At 35.2% G+C, this 24,991-nt stretch overlaps 3 protein-coding genes across 3 annotated transcripts; 2 read left to right on the top strand and 1 right to left on the bottom strand.

Moving 5' to 3' along the window:
- Positions 1 to 7,020: 7,020 nt before the first annotated feature.
- On the bottom strand, positions 7,021 to 9,597 carry LOC106382489 (trihelix transcription factor GTL2). The gene is made up of 2 exons (XM_013822514.3): positions 9,120 to 9,597; positions 7,021 to 8,650 (listed from the first exon to the last, which is right to left on the bottom strand). Exons 1-2 carry the CDS (start codon positions 9,491 to 9,493, stop codon positions 7,228 to 7,230), a joined length of 1,797 nt encoding a protein of 598 aa, XP_013677968.1. The 5' UTR covers positions 9,494 to 9,597; the 3' UTR covers positions 7,021 to 7,227.
- A 4,711-nt stretch (positions 9,598 to 14,308) lies between these two features.
- LOC106382490 (protein ECERIFERUM 26-like) lies at positions 14,309 to 16,101 on the top strand. The gene is made up of 2 exons (XM_013822515.3): positions 14,309 to 14,926; positions 15,048 to 16,101. Exons 1-2 carry the CDS (start codon positions 14,501 to 14,503, stop codon positions 15,930 to 15,932), a joined length of 1,311 nt encoding a protein of 436 aa, XP_013677969.1. The 5' UTR covers positions 14,309 to 14,500; the 3' UTR covers positions 15,933 to 16,101.
- Positions 16,102 to 16,686: 585 nt separating this feature from the next.
- LOC106382491 (protein NRT1/ PTR FAMILY 2.8) lies at positions 16,687 to 20,917 on the top strand. Its single transcript, XM_013822516.3, has 4 exons — positions 16,687 to 16,855; positions 16,955 to 17,172; positions 17,662 to 18,209; positions 19,910 to 20,917. The coding sequence occupies exons 1-4, from the start codon at positions 16,744 to 16,746 to the stop codon at positions 20,748 to 20,750; spliced, it is 1,719 nt and encodes a 572-aa protein (XP_013677970.1). The 5' UTR covers positions 16,687 to 16,743; the 3' UTR covers positions 20,751 to 20,917.
- Positions 20,918 to 24,991: the final 4,074 nt, after the last annotated feature.

Below are 24,991 nucleotides of genomic sequence, written 5' to 3'. Positions count from 1 at the left end.
GCCATCTCATTACTTTTGTTGTGCGCTCACACTGATACAACCTCTGCAATCTTTCCGTCAAAGGCAAATACCACATCCTTTTGAACGGGATCGGAACTCTTCCCCTCGTTTCCAGATAACGAGGTTTCCTACAAAATTTGCAGTTATCCCGTTCCTTATCTGCTCCCCAATAGATCATGCAGTTGTCAATACATACATCTATCACTTCGTACGGTAGTTGAAGACCCGCAACAAGTTTTTGAACCTCGTAGTATGAACCCGGTGCAAGATTATCTTCAGGTAGAATACCTTTGACAAAATCAGTAATCGCATACACACATTCTTCAGTCAAATTATAGTCTATCTTAATACCCATCAATCTAGTTGCAGATGATAAGGGTGAATGACCATCTCTACAACCTTTATACAAAGGTTGTTTTCTGGCATCCAACATGTCAAAAAATCTCCTAGATTCGGGATTTGGTTCTTCCCCTCTATAATGATCATGTACCATCTGCACAGTACCTACACCATAATCTATATCCGATCTAGGTTCTTCTAACCTAATATCAGGTTGAGGTTTGCTAACAGGCTGAGGTTCGCTAGTACTATCATATTCATAACCAGCTTCCCTATGAAGATACCAAACTTTATAATTACGTGAAAATCCTCTCATATACAAACGAGTCCAAACATCAAATTCTCTTATAATCCTATTATTATTGCAAGTAGAGTAGGGACATCTTAACATACCGGTTTTTGCATCCGGTTGCTGTTCAATAAGCTTCATGAATCTCCAATCCCTTGACCGTATTCTTCCGTAAGTAAATTGGTGTTGGGATCCATATGAGGTTTATCCATCCACGAACGATAATAAACTCCTTAAGACATGATTTTCTCGGAATTGTTGTGATTAGAGAGAGTGAAGAGAGAATGAGGAGTGAATGAGTTGAATGAGGAGAGGTTGTATTTATAGAAAATTGCTTACGGCAGTCCGACGATCTTCACGGTCATATCCCTCGGAATTCCGTCAGTATTTTCCTATCTCAACGGCTATAAAACGGTCATATGTATTTGTCCGCAACGGTCAAAAGGTTCGTCAGAAATTCGTCGGTATATGCCGATGAACTTCCGACGACAGCGACGGTTATATTATTGATCGCATGGTCGTCGGAAAGTCGGCGGTATATACCGACGAATTTCGGACGAACGTAATGGTTATATATTAAATCAGAATGTCGTCGGAATTGCGTCGGTATATACCGACGCCCACTCTTTGGTCGGAAAGTCACCGGTATATTCCGACGAATTTCTGACGAAATTGTATTTTTTGGTTTCGTCGGAATGCCGTCGGAAAATCGTCAAATTCGTCAGACGACTTTGTTGTCTGTCGGAACGTCCCACTACAAGAAAACAGCAAGGATACTGAGGGAAAAAATCGTCGGAATTTCGTCAGAATAACGTTATTCCGACGACATACCGACGAAACAAGTCCTCGGAAATAATTCCTCGGATTTTCTTCTTTCCTCGGAAATCCCTCGGAATTTTCCGACGGAATTCCGAGGAAACAAATTTCTGAGGAAATTCCGAGGATCACTAGTTTGTCAGAAATCTCCTCGGAATATACCGAGGGAGAACTTCGTCGGGATATTTCCTCATAAGTTCATCGATCGATGCGTTTTTGGACATATATCCATCGATCGATCCGTTTATAAAAAAACGTTCGGAATATATCGAGGGACATCTTCCTCGGAATATTCCGAGGAACATGTCCCTCGGTATATTCCAAGGAACATGTCCCTCGGTATATTCCGAGGAAAGGTGTCCCTCGGTATATTCCGAGGAAGATGTCCCTCGGTATATTCCGAGGAAGATGTCCCTCGGTATATCCGAACGTTTCGGTATATTCCGAACGTTTTTTAAAAACAGATCGATCGATGGATATATGTCCAAAAATGCATCGATCGATCGAGTAAAAAATATAATTAATTTCCTCGGAATGTAAAAAATATTAATTTTTTTAAAAAAATAAAATTTTTGAAATTTAAATTCGAAAATATAAAATTAAAATTAAAATTGAAATCATATTAATTAATATTCAAAGTTTCACAAATAAAAATAAAACATTCCGAGTTTTTGGAAAAAAAAACTATGGGTCTGGCACGTCCGGGAACACCTCATTCGGGTACATCCTCTGCATGATTTAGGTATTGTGAATTTCTTATTTCCGTGTTGATTCCTTGAACAAATATGCATGAAACATATGTTTAAACATGGAATAGAACACAATTGTCTGTGATCAACGAGTTTGGAACAGGATTTGAGATGATTTAGGGATTGAGAATTTTTTTCAATTTGATTTTTTTTATCACAACTCGATTTCGCCTTTCATTTTCATGTTGATTTGAGTTCTTAATTGATTATAACCATGTTGAGAGCAAATCGTTGTTGAAATACATATTGGAATGATGAACCTGGGGAATGAACTGATTATGAAGCGCATGAAAACATCAGCAAAGAAGAACACACAAGAAGAGGGTTCGTCTCAGCGAGAGAAGCAAAGGCCAAAGAAGTGGGATAAGTCTAATACCACCCACTACAACAACATGAAGAAGGTAGTCGTTCCGGTTACACAACTAGCATGTCCTCAGACGATGACAATATTGGGAATCAAATCAGACATTGAAGGGCTGTTCCAGAACATGGGTCTAGGCCAACTATGCAACCTCAACGAACCCACTTATCCGGAGTTGGTACGCCAGTTCATAGCATATGCATACGTCAGCCATCCCGATGATAGCCATCAGGAAGGTTTTCTGGCATTCGTAGTGCAGAAAGTATACTTTGACGTGTCTTTTACAGACCTCTGCGGACTATTTGGATTGAGTGCAGGGGAGAGGACATCTGATCTTTATTGGACTTCAGAGCTGTTGAACTTCTGGGAAACGATTGGCACATGGGTTTATAGATCTTCTCAGGCAAAGGAGTCACTTATCCGGAACCCAGTACTGAGATATGCCACACGCCTCATTGGTTCATTGCTATACGGGACAACCACAGCTGCATCAGTCACGCAATGGGAGTTGTGCCTCCTGTACCAAGGTGTGAGGCATTTGCTACCGGCATTTGGAAACTCTACATTCCCACCTGCTACTGCCTTCAACATGGGAGCGGTGCTGGCCGCAAACTTAGCAGGATACAAGGGGAAAGTAACCAAATCCAAGAGCAGTGCATGTGGATTTGGTGCAGTGATTACTCGGATCCTTACACATGTGGGTGTAGACTGCGAGAACCATCAGGTAGCACTGGACAGATCGAACAACATTGCTTGGAACTACCTGGATGTCATTTCTCTAGTAAGTAAGGAGTTCATAGCTGGTCCCCACTCGAGGATCGATCGGGATGGTCCTTACGTCTACGTATTCCAGGACCGAGCGAAGAAAACACTCTACTGCCACCTGCCTCAGATCGGCCTGACTGCTCTACTTTCAGAGGCTGCAGTTGAGTTCATACCCCCTGCTACCGCACTAGTAGACAAGCCATCCTTCTTCACGCCAAAATATCAGACCAAAGGCAAGGCCGTCGATGATGAAGAAGGAGAAGATGAGGCTGCACAAGCCATTCCAAATGATTCACAACCCCATCAGCTACTCCCATCAGACTCCAGCCAGTACAAGCTGCAAGAGCTTCCACCGAACGCCACTCCACGCCAGCAACAACATTGGAGAGATCAGAGCATAAAGACAAACAACGACATGCTACAAAAGATCTGGGCTGCCATTTCACGTATCAAGCCGTGTCGTTGCCAAAAGGATGATGTAGTTCATCGGGACAGCTCTCCATCCAGCTCTGGTTCGGGTTCGAGTGGTACACACAGGGTAAGAAAGAGGTCCAAGAGACCCAAAGATGCAGAAACATCTGGAGCAGGAGACGAGGAGTAGGAGCTATCACCGGCCAGTATTGCCATTTGATTTCCGACCGCGCTATTTTATTTTCTTTTCTATTCTAACGTTTTATGGTCTTATTTTTTGTTGTCACACCAGGGACGGTGTAAACTAAGTCTGGGGGAGGGTACTTGTCATAGTTCCATTTAGGAATCTGCCATAACTTTTTTGGTTAATTTTGAACTTAGTTTTTTTTTTGTTTTTTTCTTAATTATGAGTTCGTATTTCTTTTACATGGTTTCTTCGTTTTATTTGGTTGTGTTTTGAGTAGTTTTTAATTCGTATTCAGCTTTGCCTTGCTAGATAAACCAAATAACTAATATCTGAGTATCATTCTTTCAGCTATCAACTGCAGGCTGTGAAACATGGAAAAGCCACAAACATTGATCAACCAACAACATCCATGCTTTTAAGAATGTTCAAAGGATTCAAACTGACTGGCCACTCAATCTACTCAAATTTTCTCATCTTGGGGCTTGGTATACACTAGGTTCGCTAGTACTACCATGTTCATAATCAGTTTCTCCATGATGATACCAAATTTTGTAACTTCGTGTAAACTCACTCAAATATAGATGAGTCCAAACATCCCACTCTTTAATAACCTTTCTATTTTTACAATTAGAGCAAGGACATCTTAACATACCTGTTTTTGCTTCCGGTTATCGGTGAACTAACCCCATGAATTCGGTTATACCTCGTTGGTATTCTTCCGTAAGCAATCTCGTGTTCGGATCCAAATGAGGTCGATCGATCCAAGAACGAAAATAATTTGAAGAAGACATATTTTTTATGAATCAAATTCGTGTGTAACTAGAGTAAGAGGGATGATGAAGATATGGAGTAAATGAAGAGGAAGCAGACTGCTTGTATTTATAGTTTAAATCCTGCCGACAGACCGAGGAAATTCCGATGGAATTCCGACGCCAACGGCTAGTTCGTCGGAATTTCCTCGGAATTTTATAAAATCCCCCAACGGCTCTCCAACGGCTATAATATTTTCTCGGAATTCATCGGTTTTTTCCGAGGAACACATTTTTCCTCGGAATTTCTTCGGAATATTCCGACGGATCGATATTTCCTCGGAATTTCGTCGGTATATTCCGAGGAAATTCCGAGGAAACCAAATTTTGTGTTTCCTCGGAATTTCCTCGGAAATTCCTCGGGATATTCCGAGGATTTCATTTTCCGTCGGAATGTCCGTCAGAATACCGCTGTTTTCTTGTAGTGTCCGTCGCAATATAGCATGTTTTTTTGTAGTGTAAGATTAAGATAATTATTTACTCTTCTTTTTACAAAAAAAAAGTTTACGGTAATTATATGTGATTTTATGGTGATTAGATTTTTTTTTTCAAAACCATTCGTTTAGTGTGTGATTGTAACATATTATTCCCATTATTTTAAGCGAATGAAAAACCATATGCATGTCTGAAAGAAAATAATATGTGGTGAAATATCAGAGAAAAGTATATACGGATGATGTTTTATGTCTTATCAGTATGATGTTTTTTTTTTATCAAATCAGTATGATGTTAACTATGCAGTACTCTTCCATGGAGAAAAAAAAAACAAGTTTGCTTTGAAGATTTTCACAGTTGTGTAACTTCAATCCATAATCTCTTTAATTTAAAGTTTAGAGTTATTTTAAAATTTTAATTTTAGCAGAACAATTTTTTATTAAAATTTTGTACCAAAAAATTTTGTTTAAAAAAGGATTTGATCTCGGAACGCACAAAAGAAAAATCTCTTACACTACCACTAAACTTATCCTAAACAAAAAAAAAAAAAAGGCCCGAAGTTGTCTCTTCATTGTATACTTTTAGTCGGTCGTGCATTAAGAATAATTGTTTTTCATTTGTTTTCAATTTTTTTGTTAGGTGTGTGAATTACGTGTTGTGGAAGGATATGAATCATACGACTTTGATACCATTTTAGTGGAATATTTCTATATATACCTAATATACCTCTAACAGCAATAGTGCCGTCTCTATCATTGAGCTTCGAGGTTCCTAACAAGTACTATTCTATAAAAGAACAACTGATCGTGCAGCTAAGTAATACAGTGTGTGTGAACTGTGAAATGTGAACACATCCAACTTGTTAACTTATGGGATGTATGTTTATCACGATACGATATTTTATATTTATCATAATATGAAATATTATCATCACGTACGGTTACAATTCGACCGGTTTATGCGTCTTTGTTATGACATTTGCTACATATTGTAACTGTACCAATATTTAGAGACAAAATACAGACTAACCAGCTACTGATAAACTAAGTAACAAGTCAATCGCAAATCTTTAGTATATTGTCCCACAGTTACAATGGATTTGCGTATACAAGCATAACAAGTTTCGCTACGAATTTATATCAGAATGATTATTCTGAATGAAAATCAGGGTCTGTCCCGAGATTCAAGGGGTTGTAGGCAATTTTTAAAAAATTTCAGCTAAATTTTTTTTTGGTAAATTTGGGAGCTTAAAAAAAAATTTCTGGGAGTTTTTTTCTATATAATTTTTTCCAAAATTTTTTGGAATCTAAAGCCAATGTTTCGTTAGGTTTTGCCCAAGACCGGTCCCGATGAAAATACATTTCAAAATGGGATAAATTTTCAAAATGTGTGCTGTAAATAGAAGTTGAAAAGAAAAACATGACAAGAATCATCTTTATCGTTATCCTATAAAACAAGAATATAACAAAACATTACGTACACTAAAACTGTACAAAATCACATGTGAAATTAAGACAATAAAAAATAAAATAGACAAATAATTCTGTCAAATTTCTTTTCTGAATCTTTGGTATCTTAATCAGTATTAAGACTGAAACGACTTGTATTAATGTTCATGTCCCCCACCCATCATCTAGCTCGTTCTCCACCTTTAGTCACCAAATAAAAACGTACAGGGTGGATTTGAGTGAAGTTTCCATGAAGAATTACCGTATACTGTTTCTTTTTCGTACAACATTTCTTATTGAAAAACCTGATCTCGTCACATGTGTGAAGTTCATAAAAATGCCATAACCATAATTTAACCAGTAGTTTATTCAAGTTCAACTGAATTTCACTGTTTGTCGGTGCACGTGTACTGTCCAACTAAAATAGTGCGCATACGTTTCTACTGATGCGTCAAAACATAAATGACATTATTCATATATTATTTAAAATTTTCATGATAACCAAAAATGAGGTTTTAAAGGGGAAAAAACAAGAAAAGAAATTAAACTAGTAATTTTGACCCAAAAAAAAAGAAAGAAATTAAACTAGTAATATATTTATATTTATTGTATTGAGGTTTATGGTAACGCAAGATCGAAACCTGAAAACTGTACATTGCTTTTTTCGCCGGCACCATTTGCATCTACATGCATGACTGAATCGCCCGATCCAACCCGGGTTTCCAGCTCTCCGGTTGACGTGTCGGTGGCCGTGGTGGTGGGTTGGCTGTACAAAGCTGTAAGTTGGTGAAAATAAGGACAAGTCCTTGAGTCCAGTGGTCTCTTCTTGTTAACATTTTTTGTCTTCTTAAAATATTTGTTGATGTTTTCCCATTTCTCTTTGCATCTCTTGGCACTTCTCTTGTACCCACTCTCCAACATTTTCTTGGATATTCTTTCCCACAAAGGAACAGCTTTAGAGGATGATGATGATAATGAGATCCCACCTTTATGATGATCATCATCATTTATGCTACTGATGCTGCGTCTGATGTTGATAAGAGCTAACACCTCATCCCTAGGCCATCTCTTGCCAGTGTCACTCTTTTCATCACTTAGTGGAGGTTTTCTGTTTTGGGTTTTGGTTTTTAGGGTTTCAGTTGAAATGGGTTCAAGTGGTATGTCATTGGTTTGAAGAGAAATAGGGTTATGTGGAGTTAGGGCTTGAGGTAATAGTGATGATGAAGTTTGACACTTTCGTCTGCCTTGGGTTTTTGGTAGAACTAAGGAAGATGAGTCTTGAGAAGGTCTTGGACTCTGGACCATACCATTTCCATCATCATGGTTATCATGGCCTGTGAACTTGCATATGAACTTGATGATGCTGGTGTTTCTATCACTAGCCATAGCTTGTTCGTTTGCTCTAATCTCTACCTCTTTGTTAAGCCTCTCCATCTCTTGCTTCTTCCAAGCTTCCTCTCTAGCCATTTTTTCTTCTTCCTTCTTCACCATATCTTCAAGAAGCTTCTTATGCATCTCCTCTTGTTGGACTATCATGTTCCTCACAAGTCCCTCACAAAACCCTTTCAACACACCAAACCTCTCCTTTTTCTTCCTCTTCCTCTTCTTCTTGTCCCTCATGATCATCATCAAGCTTGATGATGATGATGACTTTGCACCATCTTCGTTTCTAACATTATCGACGGGGTTTATTTTATTCCCCATTGATGATTCTTCTACTTGACCCTGACCCTGATGATCTCTTTTGCCCTCTTCCAATAAGTTATGTCCCATTTCCTCAACGTTTTCTTTTCCCTTTAGCGAATTGTTCCTCTTGTTCTGGTTATCCCCAACTTCTGATGAGACATGCTCATCATCATTATGACCATGATGATAAAACTCTTCAACCTCACTAAACATCCTATAATTTCCTTTGTTGTTGTAGTTACTGATGTGATGATCATTAGTATTGTTGTTACTATTAAAATATCTTCTCTCTTCTTCTTCGAATTTCTCTTTGCATTCTCGTGGACTCCTCTTATACCCAACTTCTGCCAACTTTCTACAGCCATCATAATTCGATAAACGACATAGCATCATTAATTATGCAAACATACACACATACCAAAAATATACAAGTATATAACCATTTGAAGTTTTTTTCCCTATATGATATATCATCCATTAAGTTCATGTTTCAGTTCATTGTATAATAAAACTTCTCGAGAAATGCCAATTATGTATAAATACGTGGCCAATCATTTGCCATCATTAAAATTAAATTTTCCAAAAGTGATTGTTCGACAAAAAACAAGATCTGTAGCCTATCAAATCATCATATTGCGTAACCGGAATTCTCACTTGTAATTGAGCGCAGATTTTAAAATTTGTAATCAAACTAATGTAAGAAAAGACTAAAGAGATTAATGTCCATGTCCATATGCATATATGGAAATATATAAATATTGGTTGTGCATATATATATAGAAGTATATTTCATATGTGTATGAGTGTGTGTGAAAATGTATTACCTTGAAGTGAGCTCCCAAGTAAATTCAGGGAACCAATTCTCCACCGTAGATCTGAACCTAAGAAGAGCAAGAACTTCATCACTACACCATGGATGATGAAAGTGACGATGATTATGGCCATCATGATCCGTATGACCTATCCACTCGGAAGAAACACCACCATCTTTGATGCCATGGTGATGATGATGATGAATGATCTTACGGCTATCGAGGCTCAACATATGCTGGGCTTGATGGTTTGAGTTAAAGGAAGCGAATGAGACAGGAAAAGGAAGTGATCTTTCAGTCGCCGGTTGATGCGGCGGAAGCAGAGGAGGTGGCTGTGGAGATGCTATGAACTGGTCGATCTGTTCCGGTACTCCACCATCAAACATGTTTCTTTATTTTTCTTCTTTTGCTTCACTAATTAGCTATATTCACATCGAAACCTAACTTTTCTCTCTCCATTTGGTCTCTCTTTTTATATTGCTATCTTATTCATTTATAGGGATATAAATATAAAATTTTAAAATAAAAAATATCACAGAGGCTAATATTAAGCTAAATCATTTTATTATTAATATATTAAGCATGTATTTTCTGATTTTAGTCTACATTGTTAATCTATCCGAGGTTTATATTAAGCTTTAACAGATTACAATATTTAACATTGAAAGTTATGTCAAATTACAAGAATAAAATAGAATGCTAAAATCATTTTTCCTTTTTTGTTCTATTCGCTTTATTCAGAATATTGGAACCATTCTCTATCGGAATATAGTTTTTTTTTCCGGAATATAGTTGCGAAATAAAATAATTGATAGTTCAGTGATATTTTTGAATCGCGGTCCGGCCAGTTCTTTTTCCGCAACAAAGTTTAGATGATATTTTCCCTAGAAAATAAATGTTAGCTACAAAAAATTTCCCTCGTTAAATAAAAGAAAATATAGCAGCACTGGCCAATAGTCATATATGTTTTATTTTTATTGGTCTATATTTATATCTAGCAATAATGAAATTGCAAGACTATTATATTTTTTTACTCAAAATCTGCTGTGTAGACTTTGAAGATATCTTTTCCAGATTTCAAGATTACTCATATCTACGAGCGCATAATCAAATTTCAGATTTCTTAGTTAGGATTGTGAGGTCTTTCCATAGAGTATTTTATTTCATTGGTTGTTCTATTCCGGTCTGATTACCTAGGTCACTTCAAGTTTGATTAAGAGAATAGCCTTTCGATGTCAAAAAAAAAAAGAAGATAAAACACGCGCATACATTCCATCTTCATTTTGCTTATTTTTGCATAATAATTGACTGCTAATGAGTGTTATTTATATATGTAAAAAAAATGGAAACTATTTATAAAATGGCAAAGAAAAAGACAATATTACTATAAAAATCCAAACATTATCACTGACATTGTGTCGAATACCATTATATTTTACATGATAATATAATGATATAATTTTAATAATTTACCATTATATAATAAATTATAATTTAAAAAAGATTTTTAATGTAGATACTATATTTATTGTTACACAGAATATTATCTATAAATGGAATATACCTATGCTAAAATTAAAATGCTACTAAAATTGTGTATATCTTCTTTAATAATTCATTTAAAATCTATACTATTAAAAGGAAATTATTTAAAAAATTTATTGTAAAAAGTTGTTAGACCTATCTAAGAATAAATAAATCTATCGTATTAATTTAGAGTCTTTTTTGAAATTTAACATGATATTTTTGGATCTATTGAACATGTTGTAACTTAACTCAACAAAAAAAACAAATAACTAATGACAAATCAAACTCAAATTCATAACTCATTGACAGTTCATATATATCTTGAACCGAAAACCAAAACTACAACCGAATTGGTAGCGAACCGAAAACCGAATGTCCATACCTAAACATATTAGTGAACAAATAAATGTTTTTATAAACTTATTAACAATATATAATTGCGCGCTTTCAAAGCACATGTCACATCTAATTTTGTTTATTTTTTCCTAATAATTGACTGCTAATGAGTGTTATTTATATATGTAAAAAAAAATGAAACTATTTATAAAATGGCAAAGACAAAGACAATATTACTATAAAAATCCAAACATTATCACTGACATTTTGTCCAAACACAATAAAACGAATCATCTAGCCCATCTTATAGCCATCCCTTATGCTCAAACAAATTAAATGAAACATGAGCATTAGGACTTGGGATGGGATGAAAACGTGTATGGTTCGAATATTATATAATGTAACATAAGATATAATCTATACAAAGCTGATTTTCAGATAAATTTTTTTTTTTCGTAGATTCATAGGATACAAATGGGCACTTAAACTACTTTTATTAAAACTCTTTCAACAAAAATCAATTGATTTATTAAATGATATTATTTCTAAATAAGTGATGTATAATGCATGGTAGTCCTACATCCTTATTTTATAACCATCCATTAAACAGTAACTCGAATTGTATTTTCATAAGAATTTTAGTAAATTAAATTTCTTCGTAAGATTTTGAGAACATGATACCCCTTCAGATATGTCTATGTCTATTGAGAAAGATGCCTTTAGAATCCTATGCAGAAGCAGGAGCAGATGCAGATGATATATAGTGTAATAAACGGCAAGAGGAAATGGCAGGGCACGTGAATACATGCAGGAACTGGGTCCTCTTTATTTAATACTATTCTGTATTTTATGTCCCCCGGCCCATTTGTCTTTTAGGTCTTGCTCATCTGCTTCTCAGGTCCACCATATTTATCTCTTCCTTCTCTTGTCGCTACTGCGTCAGCACTTTTCCACTTTGATCATGGTATACTATTAGGACGAGGTACGTGCAAATCCTTGATCTAACTAACAAAAGGAAGAGCTCGACCACGACCTCCACGTCCTGCTCGATTGTGGTTTACATGTATGATCGATAACAATTAAGGAGACAACATCATTCTTGAATTCTTGTCGTAAGTTTGACCCGTTTAGTTTTGTAGGATCTTTTTGGACATCTAAGATAAAAAGTTTCTGTAACGCCCCTGATCGTATACGGTTAATAGACCTTTCATGCCCGTTCTTTCGGTGTGTGTGGGTTCGTGCGATGGATGATGCCTTAATTTTTCGAAGTTCAAAAGTTTTGTTTACTAGACCCGACAATTACTACATGAATTTTTCACGTGCTTTAGTTTTATCCGCACGATATCGCGAATCACTTCTCGATAGGTCACTCATTTTTTACTTCTCCAGAAGAAATAAACGCAATATAATAATAATAATATAGATAATCCAATCAATTCTATTAAATCTTTTCACGTATACCAAAAATCAGAACGTTATAGTTTCATACTAAAAGAACGGTCTTCGTCCAAATAGAATCCTACATGCTCACAAAATTACATTACGACATACCAATTGTTAGATAAAACAGTCGCTACCAAATCTCTATTTATGGACTACATCTCTTCTCGGATTAGGTTCATTAATACCACAATGGAAACTTTGGAGTCAGTGACAGTGCTCAGTACTCACCATCTATAAATCTAATAAATCCCTGTTTTCTAAATTCATATCTTTATTAATTTGTTTTCGTAGTCACAGTTCACAATAAACCAATTTGTGTATCCAACGATTAGTTTCGAACAAATAACATTTATATACTTAAATGGATCCTAATCCTAGCTTTTTTACGATATTGTTGGATCCGTGTTCGTTTGGACCTAAATTTCTCTTGTTGCAAATCAGATTCCAAATAGTTGATAAATGATATGTTTATTAATAGATGAGTCATTCTCTAGAGTGAACCTGAAGGTTCACCAACCAATAAAATTTCATTATTTCAAATTTGATATCTTTTAAAAAAAGAAACAAAATATTGTCAAATTATATTATGTTTTTAATATAAAAAAGTAAAAAAAAAATAGTAGTTACAGAAAAAAAAAATTAAAAAAAAATATTTTTAACGTCGTCAGCAAAACACTAAACCCTAAATCTTAACCCCTAAACCCTATATCCTAAACCCTTGGGTAAACCCTAAACCCTTGGATAAATCCTAAACCCTTAGATAAACCCTAAACCCTTGGATAAACCCTAAACACTTGGAATAATCTTAAACTCTAAATAAAAACACTAAACACTAAAACTCTAAACCCTAAACCCTAGAGTGTTTTAGTGTTTAGTGATTTTGATTTAGAGTTTAAGATTTATCCTAGAGTTTAGAGTTTACCCAAGGGTTTAGGATTTAGGATTTAGGGTTTAGAGATTAAGATTTAGGGTTTAATGTTTTGCTGACGACGTTAAGAATATTCTTGGTAATTACTACTATTTTTTATTTATTTTTTTTAACTTTTAATTTAAAAAAAATAATATAATTTGACAATATTTTATTTCCTTTAAAAGATGTCGAATATGAAATAAGACAACCCTATTGATTGGTGAACCTATTGGGTGAACCCAAGAATAAGTCTTAATAGATAGATCATATATATTCTTTTAGTGTGGTGGCATATATGTAACTTCTCTTAGTATGGTTAGATTCCTAAAATAAATAATTTTCTAGAAATCCAAGCAATTCAAACGCAAATAATTTGCTTTGCATATACACTAATCAAAGAAAATATACTTGTAGCGTCCTTATAGTAAATATTTACAAGCTATATCATAACCTTTGAACCAGAAGATAAAATATGTTGGGCCGCTTTCAAAAGACCTTTTGACTTCATACCTTTGAACCAGAAGATAAAAACATGTTAGGCCTCCGATCCTCTGTAGCCCATACTATAACATGCGCAGCTCTAGAAAACTCGACTATGTGCTTTGAAAGCGACTTTTCAGGTCGTCCTCGATTGGTTGGTGGGTCATCGAAACTGAACAACTTTTTATTTCTCAATGTGCTGATAAGCCCAGAGATTTGTTATTGTACTTTGACATTTAGGCAATATCATCATATACATTAAAGTCCCTCAGCACATTTTCATGATTTTACAAATCCAGTGTGCTATTTTATTGGGTCCACTGCATTCTAAAGTACAATAAAATTGACAGAGAACTTTAATTTGCGGTGGTTTTTGTATGAGCATTTATGTTGTTCACTGGACACACGACTCTACACACAACTACTACCTGCACTCATCCATATCCCCTTTCATCAATGCATCTAAACAAACTCTCAGTTTTCTCAATTCATTTCAATCTTTTCACAAAAGAAGAGAAGACTTTTCTTAGTGTTTTATAATAAATTAAAATGTGGGTTTTAAAATGTTAATCATTTGCAATTTTCTTTCCTATATATACGTGTTTATAGTCACCTCCAGACACATATACCAATAAACAGTTTCTTTCTCTCGATCTTTATAGTAATTCTTCCCCAAAAATATATTATTAAAAGAAAAATGGGTATTTCCCGACAGAACCGGGTTGAAGTCAAGTCGATGCTAACCGCGATATCAAGCAAGCCATCTCGATCTGGTCAGGTACACACGTTTACCGCTCTAGACAACGCTATGAGTCCACATACGGTCCATGTCATCTTCTACTACCCTCGTAGTCCATTCGGTTCCTTTGACCTCGACTCGGTTCGGATCCCGTTGTCGGAGCTCCTCTCGATGTACCCGCCCGCTATTGGTCGGGTCACCAAAAACCCGGAAGGGATCTTGGAGGTCAAGTGTAACGATGCGGGACTTCGAATCTTGAAAGCCAAAGTTTCTGTTGGTATTGATGAGTGGCTGAGATCAGCTGATGGACATGAGGAATCTAATCTAACGGCTTGGGAAGACATGCCAGAAGATCCTAGTACTTGGTCGCCGTTTCGTCTGCAGGTCTAAAACATATTTTAAATATTTTATAGTATATTTTTATTTCTGTTATCAAAATATTTTGTTGACGATTTGTTCACAAATTATATATATTTTTTCCTTTTTTCGGTTATGATTTTGACAGATAAATGAATTCGAAGGAGGGGGTGTGGCGATAGGTCTGAGCTGTCCACACATGCATGCAGACGCAACAACGTTAACAGTTCTCTTAAAGTCATGGACGGAAGCTCAACGCCGTCAGTGTATTACCCATCCTCCTTCCTTTTCACCTCTGCCCTACAACTTAACGGATACTGACGCCGTTAAATCCGACCGTGACTCCTTCTCAAAGCCCATCGCTGGGCCCGTTTCAACCAAAACAGCCACCGCCACGTTTAGATTCTCTGGCTCCGCCTTCACGAGATGTGTCAAGGAACACTCCATCCACGAGATATCCCCCAAAGCGACGCCGTTTGATGTGTTCGCCGCTCTTTTCTGGACACGTGTCGCTCTGGTGAAGGACAATAGTGATCGAGTTTGTGTTTGTGTGGACTTCAGGAGGCTCTTGCCAAATCCGCTTCCTTATGGTTTCTTCGGTAACGCTTTGAACTTTTCGTCCCTTGAGATGGCTAACGTGGTGAACATGGAGGTTAGACACGTGGCAAGTTTGATTAATAAACATGTGGCGGGTTTGAACGTGGAGAAAATCAGGTCCGGTCTGAAGCGGGCTGGGTCCCAAAGAAAGATATATGGTACGGACTTGACTATTGTGAACATGGAGCATATGATCGTGGATGGAGAGCCGTTGATGTACGAGACTGTGTTTGAGGAAGGTGTTAAGCCTATGCACGTGAGTTACCGGATTGGGAACAACGGCGGAGAAGGGGTGATAACTGTGATACCATCGCCGGAGAAAGGGTTTGGGAGGACGGTTGCAGTAACTTTGCCGGAGGCGGAGATGTCAAAGTTACTTTCTGATCAAGAAATCCTTCGTTTGGAACCTGAGATTATTCTAAAAGGTGTGAGGTGATTTATATATATAAGAATGATCTTTAAAAACTGAATAATATCTAGAACCATGTACGAGTGTTTTATAAAATCATGATGATTGATGTGTAAAATCTTAATGTACGTGGATATGCTTGATTTGATTATCTATGTTACAAAAATTGTCTATAAACACATAAAGTTAACCATGATTGAGACAGATTATTTGAAGAATATATGATTTATGGGAAAGTGATTTGTGATATTCGTACGAATAAGTACAAAAAAATTATGCGGTGATTATATAATCATTAAACACATATTTCAATTTCAAATAACCATTGGACACATAGACCTAGAGAGAAAGTTTCATGAGCACACAAGAGAGACGGACAGAGCGTTACAGGATGTTTTATAGATGCACTATTATTTACTTACGAGTTTCAGTCTTATAGAAGCATATTTGTTTCTTTGTCACGGATGAGATCATACTAGTCAACACCACCAACGGCAACCATAATACTAAATGTTCAGAAGTAGACCAATTTTTTGTTTTTGAAGTAGACCAATTAAACTTTACAATATATATATCCACGTGAATATATTCCAATTCCAAAATTTATCAGAATTAATAATAAGAGAATACTTATTGAAAAACAAATTTGAGTAAAAGAAAATAGTTTTCCAATAGTATCTATAACAAACTTGGAAGGCAATCCCTATTCGCTAGTAATCAGCTTGAAAGTAGGACACACACTGTATGACTCCTCCCTCTTTTACTTATTCTATGCAACATATCTATAAACACCATCAAAATATTTTTCTTTATCTCGTCTCAAATCAAAGAGAGCAAAATGGACATTGAATCTTCTACAACCCTTTCACCACATGTTCATCAAGAATCTACAAACCCAGCCCCGGACATGAAGCATAGAGGAGGATGGAGAGCAATCAAGTACATTATCGGTTCGTTACGTTCTCTATTGTCTTCTGATTTTATTAGGAGGGTTTTATTCTTATAGAAGATTCACTGAATGAAGTGAAAACTCCATTGTGTTTGTGAAGCAAACGAGTCTTTCGAGAAGCTGGCGTCGATGAGCTTGATAGGGAATCTATCGGTGTATCTCACCACAAAATACAATCTTGGTGGTGTTTTCTTGGTGAACATCATCAACATCTGGTCTGGTTCTTGCAACTTTCTTAGTATCCCAGGTGCTTTTGTCTCTGATGCTTACCTCGGAAGATTCTGGACACTTCTCCTCGGTTCCATCTCCTCTTTCCTCGTAAATTTTCTTTTCTATCTTCATTCCAACTAGCCGTGCACATGCGAAACTAAATTGATCTATTTTTAGTCCAAAATAGATATTATTAACATATTAGCTAGGATTCAATTAATACATTAAAAAGGGTAAAAACCTGTTTTGGGTTGTTGAGAAAAAGACCTATTATTATTTTCTTTTTTTATTTAAAAATAGCATTAAAAAGAAAAAGAAAAACTCAAGATAATATGATATTTCTTTTATTCTATATCATCAACAGTTGTGTCAACCCAAAAATAGCATGGGGTTTTTGTACCATTGAAGAAAGATATTTAACTAAAATTCTCAAATTAGGATTTTTAATCATTTGACTTTTTAACTAATGTTATTTTGGAGATTTTTTATTTGTTATTTCTATCATATTTTTTGTTTGCTATCTAAGAGATTTACCTCTGATAGTCAATGTGAAAGGAAAGAGTGATTGATCCTTTTTTTTTTAATTTCACATGATAGGGAATGGGAATAATTGCTCTAACCGCGGCTCTCCCGCGTTTAAGACCCGAGGCTTGCAAAGATCCAACAAATTGTTCAAACCCGCCCGAGCGTTGGCAGCTTGCGGTTCTCTTTGCTGGTCTAGGTTTACTAGCCATAGGATCAGGAGGAATCAGACCATGCAACATCGCATTTGGAGCAGATCAATTCGATACAGACACTAAAAAGGGCAAATCTCAGCTTGAAACGTTCTTTAACTGGTGGTACTTCTCTTTCACCGTGGCTCTTGTCATTGCACTGACAGGTGTCGTCTATATACAGACGAACATCAGTTGGGTCATTGGTTTCGTGATCCCCACGGCTTGTCTTGCACTCTCAGTCACCACCTTCCTTATTGGTAAGCACACTTACATCTGTGCGGAGCCTAAGGGAAGTGTGTTCGCAGACATTGTTAAGGTTGTTGCCGCGGCTTGTAAGAAACGTAAGGTGAAATCTGGAGAAGGTGTAACATTCTACTTAGGCCCTTCTAGTGATGGATCCTCAGCCACTTTGGTCCAAGACAGACAAAGGTTAGTTTGTTACATAAGATGTTTTTTTATTTAATTTTGCGTTTACATGTTATAAAACGATGTTTTATCTTGTTGAAGTAGAAGCAATATAAAAACTTATAATATTTTATACCAATACAAAGTATAAATATTTATTATCAATAACATATAATCCCCTATATATTATTTGTGAAACATTACAACTTCTTTTTGTAACCACGTGTCATCACTAGTATGATTCTTAGAATTATTAGAGAAATATGTTGGTCCATCTAATTATATAATAAGTTTTTTATTAAACTAACCATAAATTCATTATTAATGTCATTTATTATTTCCTTAAATAAAGATTACGGAATTGCCTAATGTGGCTAAAGTATATATGACAATTAATGATTTTGAATAATAAAGATCTGATAAAAAAAATAATGTATCTTATCAAATTTGTTTAATTTTAAACTATTAAAATTAAAAAATCACAATAACCATATTATAAAAATTTAGATTTTTCTGTATATGTTATATTTTGAATTTTAAAAAACGACTATAAATTACTAAAACTGTTAAAAGTCTCACATAAAAATTTTACGATCCATGGTTTAAAATTTTTGTTATGACAAAATACTAATGATTACAAAATCATATAAGTAAAAGTCTAATTTAATTAATCATTAAGATTTAAAATATATATGTATATATATCATTCTAAATTAAACTATAAACCATATTGAATAAATAAATATTTTAGTTTCAAAATTTACTTTGAATAATTTTTTTTGATAAAAGTTTTTAACTAACATTGATAAATTTTTTAAAATTATAAATTACTAAAATTATTAATCCCACAATGAAAATTTTGTTATCAATAATTTAAAGTTTTTGCTATTAAAGATACACATGATAAAAATAAACATATGAGTAGAAAGTATCATTTAATAGACATTAATATTAAAAATATACTATGTATGTTAATATCATTTAAATTTAATATCCTATCAAATTTTTTAAAAAATTGTTTGGATTAATAAAATTGATTTATACGTTCGCACCAATTTAACTATATATGTAATAGTTATTGACTTTTAATTATTCAATATATATTTATTATTTCATAATATGTAAGAACATAAAATACATACAATAATTTATATAGATAATATTTATTCCGCGCAAGGCGCGGGTCTTAATCTAGTTTGTTTACTATTTGTTAAAATGGTCTTTTCTTCTAAATCAATCCACAGTTTAGAAAAATAAACTTTTTATAAATGTATTTTTTTCATGTTACTATGTTTTTCCAATTGAACAAACGAATTTACTATTTTAAAGATTTTGTATGTACATAATTTAATATGCTAGACGCAAACATAAAGAGGAGATTCTTTAATTATGTTTGATGTTTGTGATTACAATTTACAATAGTTACATGGTTACAAGAAACTGAATTAGTACTCTTTTCGAAATGATGAATATTATTTCACTTTTCAATGCAAGATCTAAACAATGGCATTGACATGTGTAAGTGTAACTGTAATCTGTAAAATCTCTAACAGTTGTCTTTACAACAAGATAAGAAATTTAACATAGAAAACGATTCAAGTTGGAAACTCCATGTCAATTTGGACAACATGTGTATAGACTCCATTCTTGCGACGCAAGTCTAACATCGATTCTTGCAACGCAAGTCTCTAACATTTTCTTCTTTTGATGTTTCGTTGTGACAGGTTAAGGTTTGTTGAGAAAGCAGCGGTAATAACTGATCCAAACGAGTTAAACGAAGAAGGTAAGGCCAAGAACAACTGGAGATTATGCAGTGTGGAGCAAGTAAAGAACCTCAAGTGCGTGACCGGAATTTTACCAGTTTGGGTCACAGGAATCGCGTGTTTCATGCTAACTGACCAACAGAACATATACGGTATCCTTCAAGCGATTCAGATGGAGAAAACGTTCGGACATAACTTCCAGGTCCCAGCAGGATGGATGAATCTTGTCTCCATGATCACTCTTGCCGTCTGGATCTCACTATACGAGTGTGTCATCCTACCAATAGCGAGGCAAATCACAGGACGCAAACAAAGGCTAAATATGAAACAAAGGATTCAGATAGGTATCGTGATGGGGATAGCTTGTATGCTCGTGGCAGGTTTCTTGGAGAAGGCTCGAAGAGAAGCCGCTCTAAAGAAGGGCTCTTTTGTTTCTCCTGTTTCGATTGTAATGTTGCTTCCTCAGTTCATGCTTGCGGGTCTAACCGAGGCGTTTTCGGCCGTGGCTTTGATGGAGTTTCTGACGGTTAAGATGCCTGAGCATATGAGAGCTGTCGCGGGAGCTATCTTCTTTTTGAGCTCGTCGATTGCGAGCTATATATGCACACTTCTTATTAATGTTATTGATAGCGTGACACGCAAGGAAGGGCGTTCGTGGTTAGGAGATAAAGACTTGAACAAGAACAGGCTTGAGTACTATTTTTTCATAATAGGCGGCGTTCAAGTCTTGAATCTGCTTTATTTTAGGTTTTTTGCTTCCAGGTTTGTCACTGAGAACAACAAGGACAACAGAGATTTTTAGTTAAGTGGTTGATCACTAATCATCTTTTGTTTTACTGGTTAGAGGTTGCGTTTTTTTTTTTTTGCTTAATTCATTTCTTGTGTACTGAGGCTTTTTCCATAGACATTGTGTGTAAGGATTATAGTTTTCAGATTCTACTGGAGTTGTTTATATATTGTGTTCATTTTGGTTTCATTGCTTTGATCATGATTTCATCTTAAAATTGTTATTATATAGAAATTGATTCTTAACGATTTCATAATTTTTATTAAACTCTAGTATTTCCAAGAACATAACTTTTATTTCTTTTTGCAGCAAAATTATCTATAACTTTTACAAAATAAAATGTCAAACCAAAAACCCATATATATTCACATTAAGAATTTCACAAAATTGTTTCATTGGATTATGCCTGCTACTAAGCTAACCTTCCCAATATTTGTCTCGATTTTATTTCGGTATTGGATCAAATGGGACATCGATTTTTTTTTTTTTTTTTTTTTGACAGCAAGAAAATTTACAGACTCATATAGACTCTGTAAACCAATGTGGTAACTCCGCATCCATGTGTACGACGAAAGACGGTTGTGTCCGAGCACTACGTGCCAAGCGATCCGCCTTTATGTTTTCCGTCCTTGGAACATGAACAATCTCTGAGTTGGTAAAGCTTCTTCTCAAAAACTTAATGTCATCCAGGTAGCTTTCAAATGCCGGCCATTCTTCTGGTTCAGAAACCATCTTCACCAATTGAGAACAATCCGTTGCAAACGTGACCCGGTACTGTCGTAAGTTCTTCATACACTCCATTGCCCAAATTAGAGCCTCCAACTCCGCATGAAGAGGTGAAAGACTTGCCCTTACATTTCTTGCCCCTAACAAACCCTCAAACTCCGGAAGCGTGCTGAACCAGCCTTGTCCTGAGAAATAATCCTTGTCTTTCCAAGAACCGTCAATGAAACACCATCTTCCTGTAGTCTGTGAGTTAACTCTGAACTGCGCTTCAGGGGCCATCCTGGAATCATTAACAATTTGTGCCTCCGCCCAAAGTGTTGATTCCAATTCAGCTAAGTTTAGCGTTTCTCTCGGGTCAACATCAATATTACTAAAAACTTTATTATTCCGACCCTTCCAAATGTACCATAGAATCCATGCAAACTGATGATCCTCCATTTTTGGATTAACTCTCCAAAACAGATGATCCATATTAGCAAATATCGAGCCCAAAGGGAAAATATTTGGGTTCGATGGAATCTTAGATAGTGCCCACACTTGTCGTGCCGGAGGACATTCAAAAAACACATGATTTATTGATTCTTCCGGATCACCACACCTTGCACATCTTGTATCTCCTTGTATTCCACGTGATTTTAAATTTTTGGTCACTGCTATACAACCTGTCAACAACTGCCATAGAAAATGCCTTAACTTTGGAGGACACTTCACTTTCCAGCAGAATGCCTTAAGAATATCCACGTTGGGTCCATAAATTTCTGGTTGTTTCTCCTTATCAGGATATATCCTTTCAATTTGATACCCTGATTGTACCGTGTATCTTCCATTTTCAGTGAAATGCCATCCATTTCTATCATCCAACAGATTTCTACTCAGAGGAAGACTTTCAATCATTTTTGCATCATTGGGTTCCACCAAAGTCCTAATTGCCTGTAAATTCCATGTTCGGGATTCCTGATGAATGAGGGAATCCACTGTGAGGTCCGGGTAGCTATCGTGAAAATTTTTGTTTGCTGGTCTCGGGCGAGTGGATGGGAGCCAGGGATCATTCCATACTGAGATAGATGACCCTGTTCCAACCCTTTTAATTAGTCCTTTACAAACCAGAGATCTAGCAGAGATAATACTCCTCCAGCCATACGACGGGGAATATGAGCGAATCGGTTCCAGGGGTGAAGCATTCCTGTAGTACCGTCCTTTGAAGATTCGCGAGAAAAGAGAATTTGGCTTCTCAATCAGCCTCCACAGCTGCTTTCCCAACATTGCTGTATTAAAATCCGTCAAATCCTTGAAACCTAGCCCACCATGATCCTTATGGGCACATAATTTATCCCATGATTTCCAATGCATACCCCTTGTACTTCCTCCTGGGCTCCACCAAAACTGAGCTACTGCACTCGTTAACTTCTTCACTATAGCTTTCGGTAGTCGATACACCGACATCACATGATTTGGCAGAGCCGTGATAACCGACTTAATAATCACCTCTTTTCCCCCTTTTGTAAAAAATCGAAGAGTCCAGCCATTCACCTCAAATGGGACATCGATTACAAGACTGATATGGGCCTTACAATTATTCACTATAGTTATTTTAAATTTCCAAAGTGTCTCAAAAACATTATAAACAACACGAAGGCATATCATTTGCTATTCTTCTTCTTCTTCTTCTTTCTCTCGTTTGTGCTTTGCTAGAGCTTGGAACCGTCAAACGTTGCACATTAATGTCCCTTCGCTGACAAGACGAGCTACAAGAGCCAGCCAAAATTTGTTATTGTGCAATTGGCTGCCGACAAAATTGACTTCTACGTAAACTCATCTGGCAAAATTATTGTCGTACATTGCTATAAAATGCACTCGCCATTTTGCTTCGAGTAACAGCTTCATCGCATAGAAACTAGTATACTCTTATATCTAGAAAATGGTGGCTCATCTAATAAATTATAAATTATAAATTATAAATTAGTTTTGTTATTAATATGATCGAAGGCACTTCATCATTATTATTTTTAATTTATCTTGAAAGAATTTACGATTAAGCTTTCTAAATCTGAAAAGATTAAGGGTGGTTTCTATTAAAAAAAAAATTAAGAGTGATAGCCTACTAAATTTTAGTTCTTAATCATTAAATAGAAAAAATTGTACGTAGATCGTAACAGATGATCGGTATACCTTTGGAATAAATTAGTAGTAATGTATTTCAAACTCAGATCATGCAGTGTAGCAACGATTCCACTTTGTTGCACCAAGTGTGTTCTTTCCGAAACCGACTGGATCAGCCGAAAAAATAATCAAAAAAAAATTAACAACTATTTTGAGCTTCTAAAATAGCTAAGAAGCAAGTTTCAAAAAACAAGTTTTCAAAAAAAAAGTTTCAAAAAAAATATTTCTTAGTATTAATTTTTATTAAAAAAGTTTCAAACAAAAATAGCTAATGGATGAGCCTTTACAAATGGTATCACACCCAAACGACTACACTACGGAGCTTTGTGGCTCACATTATTGAAACTAAAGTTTTTGTGTTGCAACGAAAATGCTAAACAATGCGACTGTAAATGATTTTATTATATTTGCTAAAATGAATAACATATATCAACTAGTGCATTTGCGTTTTCTATTGGAAAACTTTATAGTTAAAACGTATTTGAATTTGAGAAGTTGTAAACAAAGATTATCTACTTTAATTTTCAATATAGTGCAAGAATGACAAATACCTGGAAAATCTTGGTTATATGCAGAATCATAAATGAAACTTTATACGTCAATTTCATAAAAAATCATACACAAAACTTTATAATCATATTAATAATTGTAGTGTATTGGCGTATTGCCATTAATAAATAATATAGCAAGCCGATGTATTTTAGAGTATTGTTAGTGGAAGTCTTTTAGTCAGTCTCTACAAATTAAAAATAGAAAAAAGATAAAGAAAGAAAGAGACGAGGTCAAGAAACTCCTAATTTCTTTGAGAGATTAACTAAAGCACCTCCAATGAATATTTTTCACTGGAGTTCTTAGAAATAAAAATATTAAAATAATTAAAAAAGAGGAGAGAATGTGAAATAAGTTTTTTGGAATAAAGTATACAAAAATTCTTTAGATACTTTTCTTCTATGTGTAATGTTTTGAATCACTAATCTTAAGAAAAAAAATTTAATCACAAAATTGTATTGAAATAAAATACTATTATCATTATGTTTAGATACTGGTTTTTGGCGACCAACCGATGGTGTTGCTCTTAATATGTTGTCAATTTATTAATTGTTCGATTTTTTATTATATAAATCAATACAAAATTTTGGTAAAAAAAAGGGATTGGGGTATCTGACCAGTGCTGATGCTATTGTCTTTTGATATGAGATTTATGTAAATAAAGGAATGAAAGTGAAACTTTGGAGTCATGATTACACAATAGGTGTAAAAGACTACATAACTAGGCTTCTTCCCAAATCTGGGGAAAATGAGGGGTGGTGAGTGGAGATAAAATTAAAAAAGTTTTATTACTATATTTTTGGTTATAGACCAAATAAAAA

This window comes from Brassica napus, chromosome C2, assembly GCF_020379485.1.
Source record: "Brassica napus cultivar Da-Ae chromosome C2, Da-Ae, whole genome shotgun sequence".
Classification (NCBI taxonomy): Eukaryota; Viridiplantae; Streptophyta; class Magnoliopsida; order Brassicales; family Brassicaceae; genus Brassica; species Brassica napus.
Note: the sequence above shows the minus strand (reverse complement) of the source record. Positions and strands in the feature narration are given on the sequence as shown.

Coding starts and splice junctions, on each gene's coding strand:
- LOC106382489 (XM_013822514.3), bottom strand. CDS start 9,493: ATGTTTGATGGTGGAGTACCGGAACAGATCGACCAGTTCATAGCATCT. Junction 8,651..9,119: donor ACTTGGGAGCTCACTTCAAG/GTAATACATTTT, acceptor TGATGGCTGTAG/AAAGTTGGCAGAAGTTGGGT.
- LOC106382490 (XM_013822515.3), top strand. CDS start 14,501: ATGGGTATTTCCCGACAGAACCGGGTTGAAGTCAAGTCGATGCTAACC. Junction 14,927..15,047: donor GGTCGCCGTTTCGTCTGCAG/GTCTAAAACATA, acceptor TGATTTTGACAG/ATAAATGAATTCGAAGGAGG.
- LOC106382491 (XM_013822516.3), top strand. CDS start 16,744: ATGGACATTGAATCTTCTACAACCCTTTCACCACATGTTCATCAAGAA. Junction 16,856..16,954: donor AGCAATCAAGTACATTATCG/GTTCGTTACGTT, acceptor GTGTTTGTGAAG/CAAACGAGTCTTTCGAGAAG. Junction 17,173..17,661: donor GTTCCATCTCCTCTTTCCTC/GTAAATTTTCTT, acceptor TTCACATGATAG/GGAATGGGAATAATTGCTCT.